We start from the raw sequence: 24404 nt of genomic DNA, 5'->3' as shown, positions 1-24404 counted from the left end.
CACCATGGCAACGATCGGGCCCCCGCGATCATGTCGAAGGGCTCCCTCCCTCTGCCTGCCCACTAAATGCTGCATGTAGGAGATTAAACTTCCAAAAGCAGTGCGGGCACTGCTCCTGGCACTGAGAGCTGGGTATCCGCTGTTAGAATCAGTTGACACCTGGCAGCGATCTCACCCACACACCCTCTGTGCGCGAAAAATCTCCATGATGTATCCATACGGTCAAGATTGTTAAGTACCAGGCGACCTGGAGGTATGGATATGGCTAAGGTAGTAAAAGGGATAAAATAAAAAACACCCATACGCGCGTCCTGTGTCGGCGCAGTTTCAGCAGTATCAGCACTCACATTCCCGGTACTCCCGTGAGGTAATGTCACCTGAGCCCTGCGCCCAATCAGCACTGGCATCACTGTTCCCGCTTTCAGACATATAAGTAATTAACAGGAAGTGACAGTTGCGGCTGGCCACTCCCTTTCTCTTGATTACTTAAACATCACAAGGCTGGGACAGTGAAGCGAGTGCTGATTGGGCGCAGGGCTCACGTGACATAACCTGCCCTGCGCCACGGGTACATGAGTGCCGACACTGCTGGATCGACACCAGCATGGCAGGCAAGTATAGGGTTTTTTATCTTAAAAGAGAAAACATTCAGATCGAGAAGGGAGTTATCTTAGTAGTGGACAACTTTAAACACACAGTCAATACTACCAAATTATGTGTACACTAGTATCTTTTCCTTTCTGGAAACAAATGTAAAAGACAAAATGCACAGAATTTCTTCTCTCTGCAAAATTAAGTCCGGCATGGTAAAATCAATAAGTAACATAATTAATAGGATACAATCTTTAGCATTAGAGGTCATTACTTGGCTTTTACCCATACACAACTGAACGTACCAATGAAACCGCATTCGATCCAAGGCCCACAAATAGCGTAGAAGCTAATTGCTGCTTCTCTCGCTCTTCTGTGGAGAGGAGTTCCACTGATGGTTCTGGAGAAGGAACAGCCAATTCTTCATCTTCACCCATTGATATACCACTCTCCAATGGAGGGGAGATAGGCTCTGGTTTGCCCATTTTACTTTCCCTTTTCAGTAAGTAGCCTTCTTTCCCCCAAACTTTCCTAACACCATCCATCTTCAAACGATTTTCCCTAATTAGGAAAAAGACATAGTAAAATCAAAAACAAAACTAGAATATGGTAAAAAGAATGCAATAACCTGTGACAACGCCTATGGAGGCACCCACACAGGTATGAATAGATCTTGCTTCATTAAAGCATTATCTGCCTCGCTAGACAGAAAATACCAACTGAAATTAGAAAGCAGTCATTAGGGCGGACAAATCGGGTCGAGATCAAATTGTAATGCTCGGACTGGCTGGTGCTCTCCCGACCCAGCGTGACAACTGCATACATTGGATCGGAAGAGGCACCCGCCAGACCGTGCAGTACTTTCTGATCTTGGGCAGATTTATGCGGCCATCTGAGCGCACCCTTAGAGTGATTGCAATGTTGGCCTTCAACCAAAAGCCCTGTGTTTCTATGTAAAAGTAGAAAAAAATCAACTGCAGTTAATACTGCATCTACATTCAGGTTATGAGCAAGACTAATTTCTTACAATAAACTGAAACTATTGTCTACAGCAGCGGCCCCAAACCTGTTTCACTTTAAGAGCCACATTCATCTCTGTGAGATGGTCCTGAGCCACATCCAGAGCCCCCTGAGTCGTGACTTACTGGCTCCCTCCTCCCACAGTAGTGACATCCAGTGCCCCCCACCCATTACAAGTATAAAGACAGCCAAAGCTTCCCTGTATAAATCACACTGAGCCCATGTGCCTTCCACCCTTATAGGCAGTTTGCTTACATCTATAGCTTCCCACCTTACCTCCAATCAGCATGGTGGAAGTACTTGATGCAAGAATACCATCACATCCAGCTTCAAGAAACCTTCCAACTGGCAGTTTCATCCTTTCGCCAACCTAAAATATTACCCTATTACACCCACAGTATGTATAATTTATTTTCTCAGGCACGCCGTTCGTAGACACGGGAACCATGGGTGTACGTTGCTGCCATCAGGAGGCAGACATTAGAAATGACAACCCAAGAAAAAAAAAAAGAAGTAATCTCCTCAGCAGATTATACCCACATACTGGCAGCCAAGCTTTTCATCTTTGGGGAAAATATGGGTCAGGAGCTCCAGACCAGTTTCTGCCAAATGGTATTTATTTTTTCTCATCTTCTTCTCTTGTCTCTTTAGATAGGGTACCAGAGGGGCAGGGGCAGACATATCATTGGTGCAACCCAGTGTCCACAGGAGCACAAGAGGTAAGGGTCCCATTTCCACCTCCAACCTAGCAGGCAGCATCTGTCATAGACAGCACTACTGTATAGAGCCCATATACAGTTCTTGCACAGAGGCCCTTTCCTATCTGTGCCCACCACTGCAGACAGAGATAAGCAGCTGTTATCCCAGCCCATAAGACAGAAAGCAAAGCTCTGACATGGTTTAGTCAGTATTTTCTCTGGTCTGGACAGCAGTCAACGTTGTGGCATTGTTGCAGATGATCATTACGCTTTTTCTCCTGCTCACCTCGTGCCTCTCCCCCCAGAGTCAGGCGTGAGCATGGAGTGAAGTCCTACCACTCAACATTTTTTTTTTCTTTAAGGTTGTAATTCTAAGCGTTAGCTTCCTAATGGCGGTAGGATACACCCATGGTTTCTGTGTCCCCCAATGAAGCCTAAGATAGAGGCATAATAAATAAAAAAGAGAGAAGCCAGCGCTGCCTAAGGTTAGAACGCAATACATAAAGTGCATATACACATACAGTATTAATTTCTAACTGTACTTTAAAATGAGACATTTAGCAAAATATTGATCAATTTTTTGAGCAACCCCGCCACGTCACAGCATTCTCATATGGGGCCTCAGGCTCTGTTTGATTGTGCACCTGTGTCTGGGCCTGTTTCACCCTTCATCTGTGGTGGCTGGTCAGGCAGTGTGGCGGTTGGACCTGAAATGTCTATGTCCGGACCTGGTCAACCTTTTTCTGCGCTCGCCCTTTCTGGCGCCATGGGAGTGATTCAGAGACGCTTCAGGTACAGTTTGCATTTAATGTGATCTTGCTTTTAATACATTTAGGAGGCCGTAATGGCACAGCCAATATAAAAAACGTAGAGTAGGACTGCCCTATATGAGAATGCCTTGACATGGCGGGGTGGCTCAAAGAATTGATCAATTGTTTGCTAAGTGTCTCATTTTGAAATACAGTTAGAAATCAATATGTGCATATGCACTTTATGTATTGCGTTCTGCCTATAGGCAGCGCTGGCTTCGCTCTTTTTTATAAGATAGAGGTAGTTTATGGAAAGTCCAAAAATCCTCTTTAGTATGCATAACCGTTGATCTTGTGGAATACCACAATTAAATACTGCATTATTTAAACACCATCAAATCATATATATACCCACTGAAACAGATCCAATATTTAAAGAATATTTAGAAAGGTAACTATTATTTAAAACAATTTTTGATATGTAATAATGTATAGTATAGCTGCAAACAGCTACCCAGGGTTGTGGAGTCAGAGTTGTGGAGTCGGAGTCCATTTTTGTGCATTCGGAGTCGGTATAAAATGGACAAACTGCTAAAATATATAATACATTGGGTACAGTAGTACAATGCAGTATGTGCTGTAAATGTTTTCAGAAGATTATGGGAAAATTATGAAATGGCCTATAAATGTCTGTTCTGGTTCCTGATCTGAGGATCACGGCTTTTAGTGGGGATGAATCTGTGCTGCACTTTATGTACATGCTCAGTAGTCACCAGTGCTGTCGGGTCGCAAAAGAGATGAACCTGTGCTGCTCTTTATGCACATGCTCAGTAGTGACCAGTGCTGTGGACACGTAGTCGAGATGAATCTGTGCTGCACTTTATGTACATGCTCAGTAGTGACCAGTGCTGTGGGGTCGTAGTCGAGATGAATCTGTGCTGCATTTTATGTACATGCTCAGTAGTGACCAGTGCTGTGGAGTCGTAGTTGAGATGAATCTGTGCTGCATTTTATGTACATGCCCGGTAGTGAGGCAGGGCTGTGGGCTCGTAGTCGAGATGAATCTGTGCTGCACTTTATGCACATGCTCAGTAGTGACCAGTGCTGTGGGGTCGTATTAGAGATGAATCTGTGCTGCTCTCAGTAGTGACCAGTGCTGTGGGGTCGTATTAGAGATGAATCTGTGCTGCTCTTTATGCACATGCTCAGTAGTGACCAGTGCTGTGGGGTCATATTAGAGATGAATCTGTGCTGCACTTTATGTACATGCTCAGTAGTGACCAGTGCTGTGGGGTCGTATTAGAGATGAATCTGTGCTGCTCTTTATGTACATGCTCAGTAGTGACCAGTGCTGTGGGGTCGTATTAGAGATGAATCTGTGCTGCTCTTTATGCACATGCTCAGTAGTGACCAGTGCTGTGGGGTCATATTAGAGATGAATCTGTGCTGCACTTTATGTACATGCTCAGTAGTGACCAGTGCTGTGGAGTCGTAGTGGAGATGAATCTGTGCTGCACTTTATGTACATGCTCAGTAGTGAGGCAGTGCTGTGGAGTTGTAGTGGAGATGAATCTGTGCTGCACTTTATGTACATGCTTAGTAGTGACCAGTGCTGTGGAGTCGTAGTGGAGATGAATCTGTGCTGCATTTTATGTACATGCCCGGTAGTGAGGCAGGGCTGTGGACTCGTAGTCGAGATGAATCTGTGCTGCACTTTATGTACATGCTCAGTAGTTACTGACCAGTGCTGTGGGGTCGTATTAGAGATGAATCTGTGCTGCTCTTTATGCACATGCTCAGTAGTGACCAGTGCTGTGGAGTCACAGTTGAGATGAATCTGTGCTGCACTTTATGTACATGCTCAGTAGTGAGGCAGTGCTGTGGGTTCGTAGTGGAGATGAATCTGTGCTGCATTTTATGTACATGCTCAGTAGTGACCAGTGCTGTGGAGTCGTAGTTGAGATGAATCTGTGCTGCATTTTATGTACATGCCCGGTAGTGAGGCAGGGCTGTGGGCTCGTAGTCGAGATGAATCTGTGCTGCACTTTATGCACATGCTCAGTAGTGACCAGTGCTGTGAGGTCATATTAGAGATGAATCTGTGCTGCACTTTATGTACATGCTCAGTAGTGACCAGTGCTGTGGGGTCGTATTAGAGATGAATCTGTGCTGCTCTTTATGTACATGCTCAGTAGTGACCAGTGCTGTGGGGTCGTATTAGAGATGAATCTGTGCTGCTCTTTATGCACATGCTCAGTAGTGACCAGTGCTGTGGGGTCATATTAGAGATGAATCTGTGCTGCACTTTATGTACATGCTCAGTAGTGACCAGTGCTGTGGAGTCGTAGTGGAGATGAATCTGTGCTGCACTTTATGTACATGCTCAGTAGTGAGGCAGTGCTGTGGAGTTGTAGTGGAGATGAATCTGTGCTGCACTTTATGTACATGCTTAGTAGTTACTGACCAGTGCTGTGGGGTCGTATTAGAGATGAATCTGTGCTGCTCTTTATGCACATGCTCAGTAGTGACCAGTGCTGTGGAGTCACAGTTGAGATGAATCTGTGCTGCACTTTATGTACATGCTCAGTAGTGAGGCAGTGCTGTGGGTTCGTAGTGGAGATGAATCTGTGCTGCACTTTATGTACATGCTCAGTAGTCACCAGTGCTGTGGGGTCATATTAGAGATGAATCTGTGCTGCACTTTATTTACATGCTCAGTAGTGACCAGTGCTGTGGAGTCGTAGTTGAAATTAATCTGTCCTACACTTTATGTACATGCTCAGTAGTGACCAGTGCTGTGGAGTCACAGTTGAGATGAATCTGTGCTGCACTTTATGTACATGCTCAGTAGTGAGGCAGTGCTGTGGGTTCGTAGTGGAGATGAATCTGTGCTGCACTTTATGTACATGCTCAGTAGTCACCAGTGCTGTGGGGTCATATTAGAGATGAATCTGTGCTGCACTTTATTTACATGCTCAGTAGTGACCAGTGCTGTGGAGTCGTAGTTGAAATTAATCTGTCCTACACTTTATGTACATGCTCAGTAGTGAGGCAGTGCTGTGGAGTCGTAGTGGAGATGAATCTGTGCTGCACTTTATGTACATGTTCAGTAGTGAGGCAGTGCTGTGGAGTTATAGTGGAGATGAAGCTGTGCTGCACTTTATGTACATGCTTAGTAGTGACCAGTGCTGTGGAGTCGTAGTGGAGATGAATCTGTGCTGCACTTTATATACATGCTCAGTAGTGATAAGTGCTGTGGAGTCGTAGTGGAGATGGTGGGGAGGCCGGCTGTGAGTGGGAATTGGGGGACTCCATCTATTACATCCCTGTACCCTATTACAGCACATAGATGGGTGGATAAACTTCTTAAAAGTGACTTTGTCAGTAGGTTTTTGTTATGTAATCTGAAAACAGCATGAGTGTGTCACGTCAGGCTGTGTGCTGTTTACTTACACTGAAGGTTTTATCACATGGTGATCATAACCGTCTACTAGTATGACTCTGCCTCCTCCTGTGATAATCAGTTCACGGTCTATAAATCATGTAAATGGATAGCTTGGTGTGGGTGAGGTTAGCTTTCTCAGCTCTGCTGAACTGCAAAATCTAAAAACTCTGAATTACATCAGAAAGGCTGCACCCAGTAAACTAAGTAATACATCATTGGATTCAGGGTCTCTTAACCTATATGAGATGAGCTAGCAAAATCCTGCTGACAGATTCCTTTTAACCTTTTATAATGCCCCACATCAATATCATACTGACTGAATAATTTTACTAAATGAACTTACTGTTTTAGTCCAGTCTCGCCACTGTTTCCAGAGGCTTCAGATAAAACAGAAACAGCAGAAGGTGAATGTCCATCAACTAGACTAATTGACGGTAGACTGGGGGAAAAGCAGAGTCCATAGGGTTCTAGGTTTAAGACTGAGAAAAGAGAAACTTTATAACCAACAATAACAATATACAATTTCCTTATTCCTAGTAAGGCTACATTACTGAACTAATAATATAGAGACAAGTCTAATTAATTCACACCAAATTTAACTTGGCATAATGCCTTCCAACTCAAGAAATACACCACTTCAGGTCTCCATAACTCTATTCTACAAAATGCAGTTGCCATTACTAGACTGGTTATATCAACAACAGGTAATAAGATATTAATCAAAGAGCAATTACATCACTCAACACATCCACAAGGGTAAATTAAAGTGCTTTTTATATTACTTCTATTGTATGATGTAATGAAACAAACTATAATTAGAGCCCATTAGTACATATAGTAGAATTAGGCCCTGATACATCAAAGCCTGCTATGTGGCATCACTATGAGAAGTTGCAAAATTGTGGAACTTTTTGCATTTTCACGCCCGGCTCTGCTAATGAGCTGTGGCGGGCTAAAGCCACAACTCTTCTAATTCATGACGATCTGTGAAATCAATTGAGAAATCTTACTCCAGTCCGTGACCAGAGTAAGATTAGGTGCTTGCCACCTGTCAACACTCCTAATTCATTAAGAGGTGTGCGCTTCTGACTCCACCAGGCCCTCCCCATCAAGACCGGAAAGATTGGTGCCATAATATACAAAAGAAAAATCTGTCATTGTGTGTATAGAATACACGTTACAAAATACATACATACTATACATACAGTGGGTACGGAAAGTATTCAGACTCCTTTACATTTTTCACTGTTTCATTGCAGCCATTTGGTAAATTCAAAAAAGTTTATTTTTTTGTCATTAATTTACACTCTGCACCCTGTCATGACTGAAAAAAACAGAAGAGTAGAAATTTTTGCAAATTTATTAAAACATGGATTTTTGTGAGTACTCACCGTAAAATCCTTTTCTCCGAGACGCTCATTGGGGGACACAGATACTGTGGGTGTATGCTTCTGCTGCTAGGAGGCTGACACTAAGTGAAAAAAGAGGTTAGCTCCTCCTCCGCAGCATACACCCTCACCCCTATTGCGGGCGGAAATCAGTTCGGTGACAAAGCAGTAGGAGGACAACAAATCAGCCTTAATACAGGTACAACATGTCCAAAGGAAAACACCACCCCTATATCAAATAAGTAAACACATTCATTTAAACAAGAGCCAACTGGCTAATAGGGTGGGTGCTGTGTCCCTCGGAGAAAAGGATTATACGGTGAGTACTCACAAAAATCCATGTTTCTCCTTCGTCTCATTGGGGGACACAGATACTGTGGGACGTCCTAAGGCAGTCCCTGGGTGGGAGATTGATTCACCGATCCAAGCTACATGCACCTCCTGTTTAAAAGGTGCGCCACTGTTGCTTGGATAATCCTTCTACCCAGGATCGCATCTGCCAAGGCCTGAGCATGGATATTATGTTTGGCAAATGTGTGCAGGCTGGACCAGGTTGCTGCCTTGCAAACCTGTTCCGTCGAAGCCTGATGCCGAAGCGCCCAAGAGGCGCCCACCGCCCGGGTAGAGTGCGCTCTGATCCCTGCTGGAATCGGCGTGCCTCTAATGCGGTAGGACTCCTGAATAGTCAAACGAATCCATCTGGCTATGGTAGACTTTGAGGCAGCGAGCCCCTTCCTGCGCTCTTCAGGGAGCACGAACAGCGTCTGACGAAAGGGTGCCGTCCGCGACATGTACCTCCAGAGGGCTCTTACCAGGTCTAACGTGTGAAGAGCCTTTTTCCACACGGTGCACCGGTGCTGGACAAAATGAAGGCAAAACAACATCTTCATTAATGTGAAAAAGAGGACACGACCTATGGCAGAAAAGGAAGGGTTGGTCTGAGGACCACCTTATACTTATGGAAAGTGAGGAACGGAGCTCGGGCAGGATAGAGCTGCCAGCTCTGAAACCCGCCTGATGGAAGTGATGGCCACCAGGGGAACAACTTTCCAGGAAAGGTACCTCAAAGAGATATTCTGAAGCGGTTCCAATGGAGCTTCCTGCAGAACACTTAGGACCATGTTAAGAACCCAGGCGTCCATCGGCGCCTTATAGGGAGGTATTAAGTGGGACACTCCCCGGATGAAAAGTCTGCACCTGCAAATTGGTAGCAACCCTGCACTGGAACAGGATGGATAAGGCCGACATTTGTCTCCTGCGGAAACCTGGGGCAAAGCCCGAGTCTAATGCTCTACCGACTGAGCTATCCGGGCTCTCTGAGCCCGACTGGAGAAAAACCAAGATGTTGGAGATCGAGAATCTTATCGCAGAAACACCACGGCCTCGACATGAAGCAAAGAACACCTTCCAGGTGTGGTGGTAAATTCATGCTGAAGCAGGCCTCCGAGCGCTAATCGTTGCTCCCGAACCCTGCCTTGATTAGAATCCAAGATTCAATGGCCCTGCCGTCAAACACAGGGTCCCTGAGTTCGGGTGGCACATCGGTCCTTGAGACGGTAGATCTGGGCACTCTAGCAGGCGCCCAGGAACGTCGGCGAGCAGCTGCCTTAGATCTGCGCACCATGCTCGACGGGGCCAGTCTGGGGCCAGCAAAATCGCCGGCCCCCCTTCCGTCTTGATCCCCCTTGCTGACTCTCGGGAGTAGTGGCAGTGGGGGAAATAGATATGGGAGGTGAAACTGGTCCCATGGCAGAACCAACGCGTCCACCGCGAATGCCTGCGGGTCCCTGGCCCGAGCGACATATGTGGGCACCTTGGCATTCACTCTGGAAGCCATCAGGTCCACATCCGGAGCTCCCCACAGTTGACAAATCTGCTGAAGAACTTCGGGATGTAGAGACCACTCTCCGGATGCAAGACCCTGCCGGCTGAGGAAGTCTGCCGCCCAATTTTCCACGCCCGGGATGTGGACAGCCGAAATCACCGAGTGGTTTGCTTCGGCCCACTGAAGAACATGCTCCACCTCGCGCATGGTTGTTCTGCTGAGGGTGCCCCCCTGACGAATTATGTAAAGCACCGCCATGGCGTTGTCCGATGGAATCCGGACAGGGCGGCCTGCTAGAAAGCGATGAAACTTCTGCAGAGCCAGCCGAATTGCTCGTATCTCCAATTAGTTGATCTGGAGGCATGCCGCCTGTGGCGACCACCGTTTCTGGGTTGTGTGGTGGCGAAACACCGCTACCCAACCGAGGAGACTGGCGTTGATTGTCATTATCAGCCCATGACCTGGGGAGAAAGGTTTCCCCTAGACCAGAGAGGAACTGGTTATCCACCATCCGAGCGACTGCCTGACTTGAGAGGACAGTTGGCACCGCCGATCGAGCGTGAAAGGATTCTTGTCCCAGGCTGACACAAGGCGTGCTGCAGGGGGTGAAGGATGGAACTGGAGGAAAGGTATCGCTTCCATTGCTGCCACCATTTTCCCTAGGATTCTCATCGCGGATTGGATGGTATGAGGGACTGGTAGGCGTAGTGTCCGGACTCCCTGCCGGAGACTAGCACCTTTTCCTGAGGGAGAATTACCAACCCTCGGCAAGTGTCGAAGATCATTCCTAGGAAGGAGATCCTCGGAGCTGGCACAAGGGATGATTTCTTTGCATTGACCAACCATCTAAGCGGCAAGAGTATCTAGCGTGCTGTTGACACCTTCCTCACATGCCCGTATTGATGGGCCCTTGACCAAGAGGTCGTCCAGATAAGGCAAGACGACTATGCCTCGAGAATACAGTGTGGCCCTGACAATTGCCATAACCTTTGTGAACACTCTGGGAGCCGTGGCTAGCCCGAAGGGTAGCGCTGCGAACTGAAAATGTTGAACGCTGATGGCGAAGCGTAGAAGCCTCTGATGAGGAGGAAAAAATGGGAATATGCAGAAATGCGTCCTGGCTGTCAATTGAGGCCAAGTATCCTCACTGCTCCATGACCGCTATGACTGAACGGAGAGATTCCATCCAGAAATGTCTGATCCTGATGAATTTGTTCAGAAGCTTTAGGTGCAAAACAGGCCTGACAGACCCGTCCTTTTTGGGAACCGCAAAAAGGTTGGAATAGAACCCCTGAGCTCTTCCGTGTTCCGGCACTGGAACAATGACTCCGTTGTGCAGGAGCGAGTTGATGGCTCCCAATAGAGCCATTACCTGGGTATCCACCCTGGGAAGCCGGGAAAGAAAAAAAAAAAAAAAAAACAACATCTTGGAGGGTATCTGACAAATTCTATTTTGTAACCTGAGGACACCAATTCTTTTACCCATGCGTCGCGAGCGATGTTGACCCAGACGTGGTGAAAACAGAGTAGGCGGCTGCCCACTTTGCTGGTGTCGTCTGGTAAAGACCTCGAGTCATTTGGCCGATGATCTTTAGGATCTGGGTCCCCTCGATCTGGCCTGTTGAGCACGCATTCTCCCCAATGGGTTGGCTCTATATGACCTGCCGCTTCCTATCCTGGTTGGGGCAGCCTGAGGTGGCGGAATTGGGCCCCGTAGTCCACCCGGACCGGTCTCCTATTCGGGTCCAGGACCAGGCTCAGGCTGCTTAGCGGCCGCCACCTGACCAATGCCGTCACGCCCGGCCTAGAATGGCCGGTGGCACTGCGAAAGGCCCGAAAACGTGCCTGAACCGGGTGACGAAAAAATGGTTTAACCTTCTGTTGAGGGAGAAACCCGCCCTTTCCTCCTGTGGAGTCGGAGATACGTTGATCCAACTTTTCACCAAATAGGCAGCCGCACTGATAAAGCAGGGAAGTCAAGGACTTCTTGGAAGTAGAATCGGCCTGCCATGTCCTCAACCATAGGGCTCTTCAGAGAGAGATTGCATTAGCGGCAGCAGGTGCTGAACAATTGGCCGCATCCAAAGATGCATTCATTACATAATCTCTGGCTATCGTCATCTGACTTGTGACCTCCGAGATCTCTGCAGGTAGATCCTGCTCCTGCGCGACCTTGTTTAATGTTTCTGACTATGATATCATAGCCTTGGCTAACCAAGTTGCTGCGAACGAGGGAGCGAGTGCAGACCCTGATGCCTCATATACTGAACGAGCTAGGCTCTCAATAAGGCAGTCCGTGGGATCTTTAATCGAGGAAACCCTAGGGACAGATAACAGGGTCTTAGTGGCCAGGCGTGAAACCGGAGGATCCACTATCAGGGATTCCATCCATTGTTTACGGAGGTCCGGAGCAAACGGATACCTTGTTTCGAGTGCCCTTTAACCCGAGAAAAACGCCGTTCTGAACGATCTCTGTGCCGCTGTACTATATCCTCCAACTCAGGGTGAGAGGAAAAAATTCTGTGCGGCCGCTTCACTCGTTTACATGCCACTTTATGCCCAATAGCCGCTGCGGTATCATCCTCAATCCCCAGGGTCCGATTGACGGCTTCTATGAGGCTGTCCACTGTTTCACGCGATCCTGGAGTGTCCAGTTCAAGGGGCTCGTCTGAGTCGCAATCTGAGGTCTGCTCGCTATTAACCACTGGTGACGGGGAGCGAGAAGCAGATCTTATGGATGCCGAAGGCACCGGATGGACTGGGCGACACTGTGTGGATTCGTTTCCCCCGGGTCTGCCTGGAGTGAGAGCGGCCCCTGCAGGCCAGAGGCTCCCGTCAGGTGGAGGTTCCCTCTAAAGGCGGCGAGACACTGTCCCTGCCCCTATCTGGGGCTTGAAGGGATTCTATTGCTCTCGTAAGCGACGCCATGTACTGTGACAGTGATCGGGCCCACTCTGGGGGATTTGACACATTGGTCGCAGCTGCAGGGGAGGGCTCCTGGGCGCGTTTGGATTTGCAGGCTTCGCATAAACGCTTGCTCTGCGCCCGCGGAAACGCAGCCCGACAAGAGATGCATGCCGCGTAAAAGAACGTTTGCGTCTTTGCTTTTTTCGGACATGCTGTATCTGTCCACTGCTGGGGATATGGGGAAGAGGTAGCCCCTCGTTTTTCCCTATAGCGTGGCCTCTCGGGCAGCACTTACCCCAGTCCTGCGCCACCCCGACCTGGATGCTTCCTTTAAATCGCACGCCGACATCTGTGGCGCGCACCAGCCTGTAAAACCGCTCTAGGGGCGGTACTCCCACTTTGCGGCCTAGCCCGTGCTCCGAAGCCGGGGCCTCGATTTTTACCGCCGCCGAGTGCGGGCTGCCGGAAGTGGCGCGCAGCCCCGAGGGCGGAACTTCCAGCCGCGGCCTCAATGGCGCTACTGACCGGCGCGGCGTTCCTGTCCTTGACGGATCCAGCCCTTCTCTTGCATGGCTAGTGGACACCGCGAGGCGTGCTGCAGCTGTGGGCTCCAGCCCGAAATCTTCGCAGGAGCCCTCCCCGACCCTCTCCTCACCGATGATCCTCTTCAGCCTGAGCGCAGGTATGTGAGGGGGTCTTTGATAAAAATAGGACGGTGCAGGCCCCCTAGCTCCATCTAACCCCTTCAGGGGGTGAGGAGAAGGACCGTCAGCCACCTTGCAGCACCGCCGTCTAGCGTTGGTGGAGCAGTGGGGGCCGCACAGACTAGTCTTGTGCCTCTGTGCAAGCCCACGGTTTCAATACCTAGGGGTGGACAGGGCTAAGTCTGGCATAATGTCCCACGTCGCGGGAAAGGATACGTGGAGGGACACTCGCACGTGCTCGCCCGTTGATGGTTTGGGGAAATCGGATCCTTTCAATGGGATGCGTTGCCCTGTCTCATCTTCATAAAATAACAAACAAAAATAGAAGTCTGGGGAAAAGTCCCAGATATGTCCCTCGGTGCGGGAAAGTATACGCGGAGACGATACTCAACGCGTACTCGCCCGTTGATGGTTTGGGAAGATTGGACCCTATCAATAGGATCCGTCGCCCCTGTCTCATCTTCATAGTAAACTAGAAAAAAATAGTCTGGAGAGATCCAGACTGTGTGTGCCTCCATAGGACACTAAGCAAAAAACTGATTTCCGCCCGCAATAGGGGCGAGGGTGTATACTGCGGAGGAGGAGCTAACCTCTTTTTTTCCCACTTAGTGTCAGCCTCCTAGCGGCAGAAGCATACACCCACAGTATCTGTGTCCCCCAATGAGATGAAGGAGAAAAAGAAACACGGAAATATTACATGGTCATAAGTATCCAGACCCTTTGCTCAGACATTCATATTTAAGTCACAAGCTGTCCATTTCCTTGTGAACCTCCTTGAGATGGTTTTACTCCTTCATTGGAGTCCAGCTGTGTTTAATTAATCTGATAGCACTTGATTTGTAAAGGCACACACCTGTCTATATAAGACCTCACAGCTCACAGTGCATGTCAGACCAAATGAGAATCATGAGGTCAAAGGACCTGGCCAAGGAGCTCAGAGACAGAATTGAGGCAAGGCACACATCTGGCCAAGGTTACAAAAGAATTTCTGCAGTACTCAAGGTTGCTAAGAGCACAGTGGCCTCCATAATCCTTACATGGAAGAAGTCTGGGACCACCAGAAGTCTTCCTACATCTGGCTGTCCAGCCAAACTGAGCAATCATGGGAGAAGCATCTTGGTGAAAGAGAGGTAAAAGAAGAACCCCAAGATTACTGTAGCTGAGCTCCACAGATGCAGTAGGGAAATGGGAGAAAAAGTTCCACAAAGTCAACTATCACTACAGCCCTCCACCAGTTGGGACTTTATGGCAGAGTGGCCCAATGGAAGGCTCTCCTCAGTGCTAGACATATGAAAGTTTGCTAAAAAAAAACAAAACATGAAATGAAGGACTCCCAGACTATGAGAAATAAGAGTCTCTGGTATGATGAGACGAAGATAAAACTTTTTGGTGATAATTCTAAGCGGTATATGTGGAGAAAACCAGGCACTGTTCCATCACCTGCCCAATACAATCCCAACAGTGAAACATGGTGGTGGCAGCATCATGCTATGAGGGTGTTTTTCAGCTGCAGGGACAGGATGACTATTATTGAAGGAAACATGAATGCGGCAAAGTACAAAGATATCCTGGATGAAAACCTCTTCCAGAGTGCTCTGGACTTCAGACTTGGCCGAAGGTTCATCTTCCAACGAGACAATAACCCTAAGCACACAGCTAAAATAACAGTGGAGTGGAGTGGCTTCAGAACAACTCTGTGACCATTCTTGACTGGCCCAGCCAGAGCCCTGACCTAAACCCAATTGAGCATCTCTGGACAGACCTGAAAATGGGAGTCCACCAACATTCACCATCCAGCCTGACGGAACTGGTGAGGATCTGCAAGTTAGAATGGCAGAGGATCCCCAAATCCAGGTGTGAAAAACTTGTTGCATCATTCCCAAGAAGACTCATGGCTGTACTAGCTCAAAAGGGTGCGTCAACTCAATAATGAGCAAAGGGTCTAAATACTTATGACCATGTGATATTTCAGTTTTTCTTTTTTTAATAAATTTGCAAAAATTCTACATTTGTTTTTTTCAGTCAAGATGGGGTGCAGAGTGTACATTAAAGAGAAAAAAAAATGAACTTTTTTGAATTTACCGAATTACTGCAATGAAACAGAGTGAAAAATGTAAAGGGGTCTGAATACTTTCCATACCCACTGTATATACAAATATATACTTATGCACCTTAGCTACTATCACAGAAGTTACTTCTGACTGTATGTTATCAGGGCTGTAGCATTATTTTTATATATACAGTACAAGTACCGTAATAATTGCCACAAGTCAAATGTTTTTAGGTAGAGGTCAGTAGCCGGAGAGCAGCACTCACCAGGAGGTCGTTGCAATGTTATAGCTTAAGACTCTATCCTCTTAAGCAGAAGTGGTTGCTCTGATGAAATCTGTTTTCCCATCTGGTCTACTGTATATGCGTACTCTGGCAATGAACCTTAAGTAAACTCTGGATTACATCAGAGCTGGCCAAGATTACATTTGATCCACTTCAGTTGGTGAAGTCACAATATTGTTCACACACCAAGCATCTCTAGCATCATGACCTCTTCATATAATTAAAGTACAGTTCCCTCAGAAAAAGGTCAGACTGACACAAGTCTATGAGCGTCATTGCTCAGGTCAGGAGACCCGTACTAGGACCGAGAAACATGGATGTGTGATTCCAGCCTTAAAAACAATTCTTTATAGACAGCTGTATGACGCAGTGAGAAGCATTCTCTTTAAAAGTCTACATCTTAGGTCTAAGATGGGGGGAAAAACTAAGAATGTTTTTCTTTTTAAGGACCACCAAATTTTTCATGTTGAACTGGGATCACAATGCAAAAGTGGCTGCAGTGTGCAATCAAACATTTTTTTTGCTTAATTTCACCCTTGTTATGTAGACATTAGCAATTAAAGCATTTGACACTTAATGAGTTACGGTAACGTTTGTTAAAGACGTCTTCACATGAACAAAGTACATTTTAAATCGATAGACCTTGGAATAATAGTAACTTCCACAATTAGATGTATTTAAAAAAAATGTTCCTGTGCTGGATTATCTTATAAATGTGCCCCTGCTGTGTACTGTGTAATGTCTGTGTCTGACCGTGCAGGGATATGATCTGATCATACTACAGCTCCTGGGCAGGGGAGGAAGCAAAGGAGACTACAGACAGGACAGAATGGGATCACAGCTGCTGCTTTATGTGAGGTAAAACAACAGGTTTAAAAATAAGCAGCAAAACTTTTAACTCGCAGAAAGAATCATCTGTGATCCCCTGCTGTCCTGTCAGTATACTCTTTTTTTGTGCCTTTCTTTGCCTAGGAGATGTGGCATGTTCAGACCATGAACGGAAGCAGCTCTGCACAGTGAGACACAGCCATTACACAGTCCATAGCAGAGGCACATTTTTTTTTTTTTAACACATTCGATTGTGGAGCTTGTTTTTATTCCAAGATCTACTGATTAAAATGTACTTGGTCTGGGACATTCCCCTTACATCCTAGCGGGTGTTATCGGATAACAACTCATACAGGGAGAAGTAGTAGGACCCCAGTGATAAGTATCTAATAATGTGGTTCACTCATTAGGTGCTCTTTGATTGCCAATATCTCCACAATGGAGAGGAGAAATAAAAACCATGTTTTATTCAGCTCTGCTACCACTGTTCCATGATGTGGCTAGTTTATCATGCTCAAACTGGCGACGCTACTTTATAAGTCATCTTTATTGTAAAAAATCCTAAAGCGCCGATGCACATCTACATGTCCCCAACCCTTTCTGGAATCAGATTGGTCTCTCATTTTGTACTGTATTTCCTCCTGTTAACCTACAAACAGCACACAAGTGGGCACATGGCTACTGATTACATGGCATTTGACAGTAGGCTATAAGTATAGGAACACACAGAGCTGAACAGTAGCTCTATACACAAACAGCAGATTATGAACTACGAAAATTTGCAAAAATGCTTTACTTTTATTTTTTATTTTAACTCACTGTGAGGGTATGTGCACACGCTGCGGATTGTAGTGCGGATTTGGCAGCGCGGATTTTGTAAAATCCGCAGGTAAATCTGCAGGTCAAAAGACCTGCGGTTTTACCTGCGGATTGCTCTGCGGTTTTTCATCTCCTCAATGGAGGAGATGGCAAACCGCAGCGGAAACCGCAGAAAGAATTGACATGTCAATTCTTTCTGCGGTTTCAAAACCGCAGAAAAATTCGCACCGTCTGCACTGTGGTTTTTTATTCCCATAGGGAATAATGGTACTGTACACCGCAGCAAAAACTGCTGCGGACCCGCAGCGGCCAAAACCGCTGCGGAACCACAGCAGAATCCGCAGCATGTGCACACACCCTGAGCAATAAAAATTGTTGCAAAAGTAAAGGTAAACCCCTTTAACTTGCGCAAGTTTCAGATTATTTCCTCTTCATCCCGGCTTACTTTACATGGGTCTTAAATGTCTTCTATTTCCAGCTGTAAATTTGTGTGCAATTTCCAAACCTAATAAAACCAATTTAAATGTGACTGGTTGCATAAAATGACTTCACCACCATTTCTGCTTGACAGAAACATTTAGCATTACATACGGTCAGGCTTCTCCCAGGACCACAGCATTACACTCTGCTTTATAGTGTAATCCAATATCAGCTTGAAGCCAAAAACCACTGGATAATTACCAAAAGCATCTAGAACACTTCCAAAATATGCACAGCATGAAATACTAGTCAACGAGTAGAGAAGAGCCAAAGTTATAGTCATTGACTATGTTTGAAGCCTAATAAATGCAATGATTTTACAGGTCTACAGATCACATCCTCAATTATGCCAGATTTCATCTAAATAGAAAAGTGATGATATACAGTCCACTAACGTAAATTGCCGATTCTTAAAATATGCCATTCCCTCTGGTCCACCAGCTTTGAGCCCAGTTGGATGTTCTGCCCGAATCCTGTATTTTAGGGCTTCAGTCAGATGCCCCAATGGAGTCACTGGTGTGTGGCAAAAGATGCAATGTGATCATTCAGTGCAAGTAATCATTCAGTGCAATACCCCAATTTCCTGATTCAATAACTGCATTGCACACAGCTGTTTTTATTGAAGGGACTTACGAAAAAAAGGCAATGGGTCCCAGGACCCCTCAATACGTGAGTGTTACAGATCAGGGATCCACACTAATCAGGGATTTGTGATATATCTGGGCATATGACAAATGCCCAAGATGGGAATAAACTTTTAACTGAGAACTGCTTGTATTATCTTTACATGAAACAGGAGGTACACCACAATTCAGGCGTAATATGGGTCGTAACAAATTAAAACAAACGATAAGATGACAAAAGACATCTACCTTTTTCCCGAGACAACTTTTCCTCTTGACGTTGGTGATGAGGCTTGTATGGGACTGCACCATTACTGAGGGCTTCAGCCACAAACCCATCCATGAAAGACAGAGAAGCATCAACCTGCAAGCAAACATTGCACATTGTATGATCCCTAAGGTCGGTACACAGGTGAACATACCGTCAGATACAAAGAGGGCAGGGGAACGCTCAAGAATATTACAAATGAATATGGCAGTAGGAGCCTGTGGAAAGTTGAGAAAACAATGTGATAGGACAGCACCAACTACCAAATGTCAACCATACGGTGGTCCAGGAGTGCAGGTACGCCAAAAAATGGACAATCCTCAGTAATCTGTGAAATCCAAGCAGCTGAGGAAGATGACAACACCCTATGTACAGAAGGGAACCTTTACTATTCCACCACAGGTACAGAGATTGATGGCAACGTTTTAACCTCAAACAGATGGGGGTCTATATCACACCATTAGGTTTCCCTGCCGTCTCCTTGTATTTGTGATGGAATAATAAAAAGAAACCTTTTGTATTCTGGATGCTGTCACCATCTTCATCTACGGTGTGGAAAGTAGAGCGTCTGGACGATGGGCACACAACGGGCAACTGTACATTGAGGACATCAAGCATCCACATCCCTGTGGTAATACATAGCAGGCAATTCTCGCTTTTTACTTTAATGGCGAGTCGCTCTTTAGTGCAATATAATGAACTTCAGCACAGTAAGACTTCAGAAGACGGATCAGCATTTTTAGACGCTGTAATTGACTTTGCAGCAGTTGTTTCCACTGCTGAATAGAATATTTACCAGTAAATCTTCACAGCAGGAATTGAGTGGAAAAAGTCTGTGCATTAGCGGCCTGTCGTCCCACAGCGCTTTTAATTCGAAGGCCTGCTGCCGCATCCCCGTGTCCAGGCAGGTTGTGAATTCCAGAATTAGCTGATCCACTAATAATGAATGTGGGGCGACTGCAGACAGCTTTGTTACTGCAGCCATAATCCAGGCTGTGGTTTCAGAAGTAACAGAGCTTTGTAACAGAATACTGCGGAGTTTAGATATTACCGATTCTGTAGAAACCTGCTCTGCCAGATAGGAATATTCTCCTAGTACCTGAAACAGCAAAATCCAGACATGAGAAGGGTTAGCAGTAACATACAAATAAAGGGGAAGTCCTCACCAAACAGGATAGATGATAACTTCTACAGCTGTGGGACCCACCACTGAGACCCTCACCAATCACTGGATGGGGCACTTTTGTCTGCTATCTGAATGGAGCTACAATGCACATGCTCAGCCATTGCTATAGTCCTTCTAGTAGGGATTTCCAGAGATGTGCTGGCAATCTGTACTCTACTACTTCTGAGAGACCCATAGAGAAGGAAGCAGCAGTGGACCAAGCGCAGTGCCACGCAATGTACACCGGTAGACATCCTGTAAATAGGTGGTAATGTATTGTAACTGGAATACCCCTTTAATGTCACCTTTAACCAAATGCGGTAGAATATCTTTGCAGTGTACAGAGAGAAAAGGACCCACAAATATCCTGCAAGTCGGCTGAGCAGGTTACTTAGTTGTGCAAGCACCAGAGGCTGATATCTCTCAGCTTTCCTCACTTTCTTAAAGAGGTTCTCCAGCAGTTGGTATAAAATACATAATACACATCAAAATATTTTTTTTCTAACAACCTTTATTCAGCAAAAAGGTATGTTTTCTCTACTGCACGGTGTAAGAATTTTAAACATGGAAACTTCCATAAATCAGTGTGCACCCATCCTAGATTTCAGAGGGCACACAGTAGGATGGGCTGTGTAAAGAACATCTGCTGGTGGCATACATCAGGTCAGGGCATTGTGATCATATGTTCTTCTGTTTAGTGTTCTGTCACTGTGACTGAACAGAGGGGTCTAAAGGAGAAGATGGACACCTTTCTTTAGCCGACTGGGAATGAACAGCCTGACAGCTTTAGCGCAGGGAGGGATGCCTGTGCCGCAAATAATGCATCCAGGGATGGGAAACAAACTGTGAGACGGAAGGTGCCATCTTTAAAATACTGATAGAGCGCAGTAGATAACGCATACCTTTTTGCCAAATGGGGTATTTAAAAAAAAGTTTAATATTTAAATTTATTTTACTTATTAGATCACATATCTCGGAGAACCCCATTAATGTCTGCACACAGAGTGCACCCTTGGTGTGGCCCTTCTCACCTTCTATGTTTTACCTCTGCCCCCTTCTCTGATTGTTAGCACTGGCTTTATACGGGCAGAAAAGGGCAAAGACAGATGGAAAACAAGTAGGTGGGAAGGTACACTTAAGTATTTGGCCTGTGCTTCAGACAGTAGGAAATGGCTGACGAGCTCCCAACAGCATTATTTTAATCAAATCCGCAACTAATTAAAATCAAATTCTTTCCGAATATTTCCTGTAAGCAGATTTAGACTTCTGCAGTTTGGAATATGTGAAATGTTGTTGTACTGATTTGAAAATCCTCTGCTAGCGGTACGGAGAGTATAATTAGAAGTTAGCCAGTGTGAAACAGCCAATTTACATGGCGGCTGAGAAGCGAACAGCCTGGCGCATGAATAGAAAATGCTAATGTCGGCTTCATGTACCCAAGCACAAAGGCAGGCTTTTCACTAATATCTTCCTCACCCAGCTGATAACCTGTAGGAAGCGCTGTGGATAATGAACATTCTCCATTTCCAGCAAGGCGAGATAAGACTGCACTGCATACAGCCGGAGATGTCCATCTTCCTTTTCATCACCAAATCCTGGAGAGAGGGAAAATTACATTTTACACACAGACAGCACACACTGGACAAAGGGGACCCCGAAATAAAACTATCCTCCCCAGACAACCTGAAAAGCGGTCTTGGGATATTGTACAGAAATGTGTACAGGAACAATGGCCCCGTGGACATCGGGCTCATTGCAGACCTTCAGCATCCAGTTAGAATTGAGCAAGAGAGTATAAATGCTGCCGGAGGCTCGGGGGAAAGAAGCGGAGAGAAAAACACAAAAGGAAACTGATGGAGAGAAGGGAAATGGAAATCAGGCCCAAGCCGGCAATGCACAAAATATTACATTTATTACCAGCCTCACTGCCAAATGGCGGTGCCAAATATAGATCCGCAAAGTCTGCATACACTAAGGAATTACAGCGTCAGGGGCTTGCTGATGGTGCATTTCTATGTTATCAGTAAAGGTCACCACCCATCGGTATCGGAATAATCAATAACCAGTCACTTGGCCTTCAGAAAAGCTGAACAGAGCCAATAGCCGGCCAAGTAGCATAGCACAGTTTTATTGCCCATGTAATTTAGGGCTGTGTGCACACGCTGCGGATTAGGTGCGGATTCATCCGCGCGGATTTTGTAAAATCTGCAGGTGAAACCGCAGGTCAAAAGACCTGCGGTTTTACCTGCGGATTGTTCTGCGGTTTTGCCCTGCGGTTTTTCATCTCCTCAATGGAGGAGATGGCAAACCGCAGGAGAATTCGCAGAAAGAATTGACATGTCAATTCTTTCTGCGGATTGAAAACCGCAGATAATCCGCGCGGAAAATTCCGCACCGTCTGCACTGCGGTTTTTGATTCCCATAGGGAATCATGGTACTGTACATTTCTGCTGCGGGTCCGCAGCGGCCAAATCCGCTGCGGAACCGCAGCAAAATCCGCAGCGTGTGCACACAGCCTAATTCTGCCCATCAATGGTACTCACACGGTCAGACACTGGCGCCCTATCGCTAGAAAGAGCCATCAAGGTTTGAGCAGAGAAAAAAAAAAAACATAAAAAAAATGGTATCTATGAGAAAGATTTCACCCCCACCCCAAACTATTTATATGTGCATGAGGTCTTTCAAAAAAAAGTCCTGCAATATCTGGAGAGCGAGAAATTAGCATATGAACTGATATGTAAATGAGACTGAAGAGCTATTGTAGATCTGAAGCCTCTGTCACTCCAGCTCTTTTCCCCACCCAGCGCTGCATCCTCCTGCTTGACTGACAGCTTCTATGCTGTGCGACTTCAGGCAAAGGATCGGTCAAATCAAGAAAGAGGTGGCGGCACTGGGCGGAGAAAAGAGCTGGAGTGACAGAGGCTTCAGATCTACTACAGTCTCTCAGCCTCAATTGTATATCAATTCAAATGCTGATTTCTCAGTAATGGGGGAACAGACTGGCCATGAAAACATATTGCTGGACTAAATAGTTTGGGAAGTGAAATCTCCAATGCAGATTTACTTTAAAATAACCTGTGTGCAGGAGCGCACTGAAGATTGACCGATCAGGCCGGCAGCACGGTCACGCTGATCTGAACTGTGCGCTCTCTGATGCTGCAAGCAGAGGCAACGTTGTCACTGTAGCATCAGTGGAGCACAGAGGAAATTGGTCTCTGAGGAGGATAGTAACATAGACAGCAAGCAGCAAACTATACAATTAAAGATCGCTCAGTTCTTGACAACAGAGGATTTTTAATAAGATGCAACTGCTATATTGCTTCTTTTTACAAGCACTTTGCAATTTTAACCATTAAAGAACATGAGACCACGCCTTCAATTAGTTTGGATGAAGTTTAGCATTTGTGATCTATGCAATGTACTTAGATCTATCAGCCATGAGTGAGTGGCTGGTTCTTATATAAGAGTTGGCCGCTGTCTCTTTATTGCAACAGATGTATTGAGGATATATGGTCTTATGGCAGTAATATATAAGTATTACAGGATCTCCTCCTATTGCACTTGTACTTCTTATTGCCGCCTTGCAAACACACCGCACAGTACCTCTGTCCACAAAATGGCTGCTTATGGAGGATGATATGATCAAACCTGTCCAGTTCATCGGCTCCTCCAACTAAAAACAGCTTATCCACATGCAACATTTTTAATGTATTTTTTAATAGGGAGGAAGCTGATAGACAGGTCTGGTCACATGCGCTGCCGTCATTGGGGATTTTTTTTTTTTTTAAACTAACTTTATTGAAAAAAAAATTTTCATCATAAACATTACAATTATTCAGTAAAAAGTATGAATTTGGATCTTGTTACAGATATCTGCAAACATTAATTACAAAACAATATTACTGGCATTGTACAGACTATTTGCACTCATCTAGAGCGTCAAAATTATATAGATGTAGTGGAGACCAAGGTACATATTAACGAAAGACGGGTACACGCTCTAATCCAGGAAATCAGGAATCTCATCCCATCTATTAACGGACCTGGTACACATTATAACGCAAACGTGAGGAAATCCGTGCATTGGGAGGTAAAATTGTTAGAGGAGCATCACACCATTTTCCCTAGATTTTATGGAACTTTTGGGGACACCATCTATTTCTGTATAATATTTTCATATGGCATTATATTATTAAAAGATGTTGTCCACTACTAGGACAACCCCTTTTTTATCTAAATGTTTGGTGCCAAAAAAAAAAAAAGAGCTTATAATCACCTCCCGTTCTGGCGCTATTCCAGCGGTGTCGGCACTCGCTCTTACCGGGACTCCCATGCGGTTGTTAGGACATGTGAGCCTGGCGTCCAATGTCTCCGCCTTTGGTCAAACTGAACATCATGAGGAAGTGAGAGAGCAGCCGCAACCCTAACTTCCTCTCGATGTTCGATTTGTCCGAAGGCGGAGACAGTGACGTCAGTGCTGATTGGGCCCCTGGCTCGCATGCCCAATCAACCGCATGGGCGCCAGGCTTACGTGTCTTAACAACCGCACGAGAACCCGGA

General features: G+C 45.9%; 1 protein-coding gene across 2 annotated transcripts in view; it reads right to left on the bottom strand.

Moving 5' to 3' along the window:
* Window positions 1-24404, bottom strand: part of AP4E1 (adaptor related protein complex 4 subunit epsilon 1) — a 109915-nt gene that overhangs the window by 25197 nt on the left and 60314 nt on the right. For both annotated transcript variants that reach the window (XM_073568431.1, XM_073568432.1), the window contains exons 13-17: window positions 21321-21439; window positions 19476-19778; window positions 18661-18775; window positions 6847-6982; window positions 897-1152 (exon numbers count right to left, since the gene is read on the bottom strand). In XM_073568431.1, the coding sequence (XP_073424532.1) occupies window positions 897-1152; window positions 6847-6982; window positions 18661-18775; window positions 19476-19778; window positions 21321-21439 (929 nt within the window). The remainder of the gene's footprint in view (window positions 1-896; window positions 1153-6846; window positions 6983-18660; window positions 18776-19475; window positions 19779-21320; window positions 21440-24404) is intronic.

Source organism: Dendrobates tinctorius, unplaced genomic scaffold (assembly GCF_039654945.1).
Source record: "Dendrobates tinctorius isolate UK_male_01 unplaced genomic scaffold, ASM3965494v1 ptg000022l, whole genome shotgun sequence".
Lineage (NCBI taxonomy): Eukaryota > Metazoa > Chordata > Amphibia > Anura > Dendrobatidae > Dendrobates > Dendrobates tinctorius.
This window is presented reverse-complemented; position numbering and strand designations above follow the sequence as displayed.